Genomic DNA, 5888 nt, shown 5'->3' on the forward strand with positions numbered 1-5888 from the left:
TATTCGATTTGTTTAATTTTTCATTGAAAAGTTTTATCGATTCAATTAGTTTGAAATTTTTTTGATTTGTTCAGTTTCCTAATCGATTCAATTTCCTCCCTTTAGCACTGTATTGCACCTAAAAATCCTAAATTATATATATATTCTTAAAAAATCCTGAATCATGGTCACCAATGCTCTGCATGCCCTGCAGAAATTGTTTCTATAACGAGTCATTTTTCCGCCACGCAAACTATTTTCTCCCATAAATTTCATCCGGTGATATTTTGTTTTCCTTCTTTTAGTCTTTTTATTCTGATCAATTATTTCTTTTTCTCTATTTTATCTTCTTTTATGTTACTTTATAAAATTTGTCTTTTTTTCTTTAATTTGTTATTTATTAACCGTTTCAATTTTCTAGCAAATAGGTATTCTTAGATATAATATATATTTATTATCTTTTTTTACAACAAAATTATCTTCACCTTTTCTTTTATTTTCTTCTAATATTAGTCTAGCATGACACTAAAATCTTTCCTTATTGTGTTGGTTGAATCTATCATTATACAAGTTGGAATAATCAATTTTATCATTATCATTTTGTTTTTTTTTCTTCTCTCTTTATCATTATTTCTTCCTCTATCCATCTATTTTCATCATTTTTTATAATTTTATATCACACACTTGCTCATGACTCATCTAATAAATAATTTTTTAATTCAGATATCTAATTTTTTGAACTGATTAATTTTAAAAGTAATCGATGCAGTCTCACAGAAAATTTTCAACAATGTGAGAATAAATATCTTATGAAATTTTTCATCAATTATCAAGTAAATTCAGAAAACATAGATGAGTTTTAATTAAATTTAACTTGGTTTGAATCATGTCATCGGCAATGTGCTCCATTAAATTCGACATTTTCTAAAAAAATAAATTTCAAAACCAAAATCCAAAATTGATCATGTCATCAGCAACTTAGTTTGAATCAGGTCATCCAGGCGGAGCTAGGATCTTGATTCAATGTAGGCAAAAATATAATATAATTAATAAAATAAAATAAATATATAAAATGTTATAATTATAAAGCATTATAAAATAATTACTTTATAATTGTTCTTTTCGAATCTTTAAATTTTGAAACTTTTATACAGTAGCTTTATTATTAACTGTTAGAAATATATCCTTCTTTACATATACAATAAAACGTAAACATATCATCCATTTTAAGAACATCAATATAATATTGCTAAAAAAATATTGAACCTTTTCTAAAAATAAATTTCAACCAACATTTCTCATACTTTGGAGTTGGTGTTTGCGTACTGTATCAAATCTATTGTATTCATAATATCCTAATCTTTTTTTTGTAACGTCGTTGATATTTTACTTAAAATATCTAAGACATATTTCATTAAGTGTAGATTAAATACAAAATCAAATGAAAGTATTGACTCTAATAAATTAAATATCTCAATTTTTTAATCAAGAGAACTAGAAATATTGTTTTAGATATGTTTGGAGCTCTGTGTCATTTGTTTGTCCTTGCATTGTAGAAGACTACATGTCCCATTGATCCCTATGATGGTTTTTACCACCGAATAGGTAGAGGCAACAACCACTAAGAACAACACAACCAAAACCAAGAGCTTCATAATAATTAACAAGAACAGGTGAAAGTGACCTCCAAAGTTTATATTTAAAATCAAATGTATACTCAAATATTTTTCCATCACGGTCTCTCTTGATGACATCCTATGCCACCCCTAGCTTTTGAATACAAAATCATTTTTTTTATTTGGATCCACCAGTTGTGTAGGCAAAGAATTACTACCATCCACTCAAATTAAAACTAACTAATATTTTTTTTTATTTGATCTAAATCTCAGTGTGGGCAGCTGCCTACACTGCGCCTACATTGGCTCCGCCCATGATGTCATCGGCAACTTATTGAGCTCTCAAACTGTCAGATTGGAATCTCAAACTGTCAAGTTGGACCGGTTGGCGGTCAAGTCGGTCAAGTACGAGTCTACTTCAAGATCACGTCTGATTTTTAAGATACAACGGGAAGATCACGCAGACAATCAAATAGTGATTGTTTATGATGAATAGAGTGTGATTTTATCTCGATCAATCCGACATTCGACATACGCAAATCATACTTATACACAGGTCACCTTGATTTAGTATAATTTAGACTTTAGATTTGTACCCTTATAGATCCACCTGTGAGAGAGAAACGCTTCCTATACATATTCCCAACATCAATTATTATGATTCAATATAAACCAACAAACCATCCACTAGGAGAATAATACCAAACTCCTGTGTATACAGGAGACCTTTCCATCCATCTTTCTAACTTCCATTCAAATTTCCAACCATGTATTAGCTACCTAAACAATGTACGAATTAACTTTTTCATTCTTAACTTCCATTTTTCAGTACACAACTTAAAATATGAGGACTTAAAATTTAAAATTTTAGTGAACTTTTAAAGAAGGGTGCAAGTGTAAATGAGCAATACGAATAAAAAAATATTAATGGAAAAGAAAAGACTAGTTTTTTTTTCTCTTCTCTCTTTCAATGGCTCCTATGATTTTAATTAATTAATTATAAAAAACAATTTCCGATATAAAGAAACCAAGCCAAATACTAACACAATTAAGCCAAATTAAAAAGATTACCGTTGTTGATACATTTTTGCTCATGTTAGTTGTTAGCCGTTGAATAAATAATTTCCTGATTTAATTTTGAAAAAAAATAATAATTTAGAGCCTACTTATAATGACAGAAATTAATTACCATGGCATTATAAATTATTTACAGCCTAATTACTGAGCTATTCGACCAGTTAACAAATAAGAAAAATAAAAAGGACTAGGGAAGAAGAAAACAGAGTAGGCAGTCATCGCAGCGTACGATAGATGAGCGGCACTGTTTCGCTATAAGAAGCAGCCTTTTGGCGCTTTCGCGTCCTTCACGTGAATCGCATACGGAGACTGGGCCCACTCGAGCTTCCGTACCCTGTCCCACCAGCTTCTCCGCCGCGCGCCTCGCGCAGCCGCCTCCGCCTCCTCCCTCAGCCGGCAGTTCTCCTCCCGTAGCAGGTCGGCCTCGGACTGCGCCTCCCTCTTCTCCTTTTCCCGCCGCGCCATCGCCTCGAGGTACTCCCGGTTCCGCCGCTCCAGCCCGTAGATCTGCGCCTGAAGTCCCTCGATCTTTCGCCCCAGTAGGCACACCCGGTGATCCTCCCGCAGCTTCACCACCACCCCGGCCAGATCCGCCGCCCGCCGCCGCATGTAACCCAGCTCAGCTGCAACGGCCCGAGCCTTCTCTTCCGCGGACGCAGCCAGGAATCCCAGCCGCGCGTTCTCGCCTAGCAGAACCATCCGCTCCGCCTCCAGCACCTCCACCAGGCTCCCCTGAATCTCGATCTTGCGCGACGACTCCGCCAACCGCCTATCGGTGTCCACCTGCTCCGACTCCAGCATGTCCCGCTCCACCGACGCGAGCACCAGCTCCACCACGATCATGTCGAGGTCGGAAGTAGCATTGGCGATGGCAAAGTCGGCGGGCGGGTGAACGGATAGCGGTTGAAAGGAGAGAGTGCTGTCGGCGTCGGAGGAGGCGGAGTCGACGTCGACATCCATGTCGGAGGAGACGGAAGAGCCGCGACGGCGGTGTCGGTGGAGGGACAGAGAGTAGCGGTCGGCGAGGTAGAGGTAGCGGTGGTGGAGGTCATGGAGCAGAGCCACCAACTGCGGTCGCTTCTGGTAGTAGTTCTCCGCCCGCTCCGCGAACGAGTCGGACTCCGAGTCGTCCGGCAAGCTCACCGCCAGTGATTGCACTCTGTTCTCTATATCTGCACATAGCCGATTTACTTACTCTCCTTGCAAATTTAGCTCAAAACAACTGAATTGAACTCAAATCTGTTCATCAAAGTAATAATTCATTTATTTTCTTTCAGAAAAACAAACGAAAACGAAAAGAATATCTAGGCCATGCACTTTTGCTTTGGAGAGAATTGAATCCAACAAAAGAATGATTAACACTTGTAAATTGATTGTGACGTGAGAAACAACGTTATGCAACTTTAGATTAAAAGTAGGCAGAAATTGCGGGTAGCAACTGCAATGGCTCGTTATAATGAGAGAACAATATGTAGTAGAAAGTATTGACAAGAGGCTACTCTGCTACCCCTGCTTTGGACTGCAATGTCTCACGAGAACTTTTACTTTAAACTTCAAATTCAAATCGAAAAGAGCGGAGAGATCATGGCATTATACAGCGGATGCTAGAAAGTGGTATCTCTATAGCTACTATCTTTTATTCTTTTACGATCAAAACACGGCAATAATAAAGAACGGATCGTGTAAATTTTTATTGTTCATTGAGTTTTACCTCCAACAAACTCGTCAAAGTTCTAAGTACACAAGTTTTGTTATGTTCGTATGCAACATCGATCTTTAAGATGGGCAGCGTTAAAAAGCTGAGGAAAGCAGTGATTGCTCATACCTGCAAGAGCCGCTCGAAGCCAAGCCGGGCACGAGGCGTGACAGCGCGTTGTCTTCGTCGCCGTCTCCATCGGACGCAGATGCGTGATCGAGGAGAGATCCGTGACGAGCCTTCAAGATTTTCTCCCTGCATTGTGACAGAGCCAAACGCAACGTTGATTGAGCGTGACGAGGGATGGGCCAAAAGTTGCACACAGTGGGCTGTAAAAAAAAAAACTAGACGGTTTCCACACGAAAAGATGACGTCGCGATGCTCGAGGTTTGCATCATCTTATTCTCCTTCACAGAGCCATAGGTAGGAGCTAGAACAAGTTAAACAACCGAGAGAGACATGTGAATGTTAAGCTACAGTGGGTTGACAGGAAGCAACCCCACAGACAAAAATGACAAAAACATGGGAGATGGTAAAAATCGTTAAATGCAGTGCATTATCAGTGAAATAAATCGGAATCACATGGAAAAACTGGGCAAGCGATACAAATCTTCCGTTTTTCCAGACTGCATTAACCAAAAATTTTAAGAACTTGTAACCTACGCTATGTCAGTAGCATTTTGTGTGAGTTAAATTTAGCAATGCTTGTACATTCCCTTTGGTCGCCAAGAACAAGCGATGCTGCTCGTGATCTCTGCGGCAGTACTCACATTGTCGAGTAGGTTTTATTCTACGTGTGTGGCACTGCTTTGCGAAGTCTAAGAGGAGCAAGACGCATGCAAACTGAAATGAAAGAATAATGGAGAGAATAACAGAGACTGCGAAGGAAGAAAGGCTTACCTCTTCGCCGGAGACGCTCCTCCTCACTGTTCCCGGAACGACAGCGAAATGAGCGAGATCAGGAACAAGGGCAGTGGCGGAGCAGGAGAGGTGGGTTATTTATTCAGACAAATAAGTTAACAAGTCGGGGATCGGTGATTCTTCCAGACAGGAGACTGGGCAACCTGTTGATCGGATCCGTTCCTGGACACGTCGAGTAATTTCAACGCTTCGATTTAAAACATGTCGACTCATCCTGGGCTATCGGTGAGCACCGGGTCGTCAGTCCCCTGACGAGCGCATGTTACATTTCACAAGATTGCCACGGCAGAGAGTAGGCCAGCGAAGCCCACTGGACCCCAGCGGCTAAAGTAGCAGGTACCAGCAAAAATCCTGTTTCGAGACAATGATGCACTCATTGTTGAAAATCTTCTCTTAAACACGTGACATGTCAAATCTGAGCACGACTATAATTTTTCATTTAAACTTTCGAATGTTAAAATTTTGTTAAACTCGATGCATCAGCATGGGCTCCTGACCATGTGATTGTTGGGCTCCTGACCATGTGATTTGTTCCTAGCAGCTGGTGGACTCATGAGCAGGGGCCTCTCAATTTTATAGTGTAAGAAATGTAGGAGTCT

General features: G+C 39.4%; 1 protein-coding gene across 1 annotated transcript; it reads right to left on the minus strand.

The window, feature by feature from the left end:
• Positions 1-2791: 2791 nt before the first annotated feature.
• LOC141819982 (kinase-interacting family protein-like) lies at positions 2792-4567 on the minus strand. The gene is made up of 2 exons (XM_074707256.1): positions 4498-4567; positions 2792-3862 (listed from the first exon to the last, which is right to left on the minus strand). The coding sequence occupies exons 1-2, from the start codon at positions 4565-4567 to the stop codon at positions 2925-2927; spliced, it is 1008 nt and encodes a 335-aa protein (XP_074563357.1). The 3' UTR covers positions 2792-2924.
• Between the last annotated feature and the right edge of the window lie 1321 nt (positions 4568-5888).

This window comes from Curcuma longa, chromosome 2 (assembly GCF_044706935.1).
Source record: "Curcuma longa cultivar G26 ecotype Majalengka, Jawa Barat chromosome 2, ITB_CL_G26_1.1, whole genome shotgun sequence".
In the NCBI taxonomy this organism is placed as follows: Eukaryota; Viridiplantae; Streptophyta; class Magnoliopsida; order Zingiberales; family Zingiberaceae; genus Curcuma; species Curcuma longa.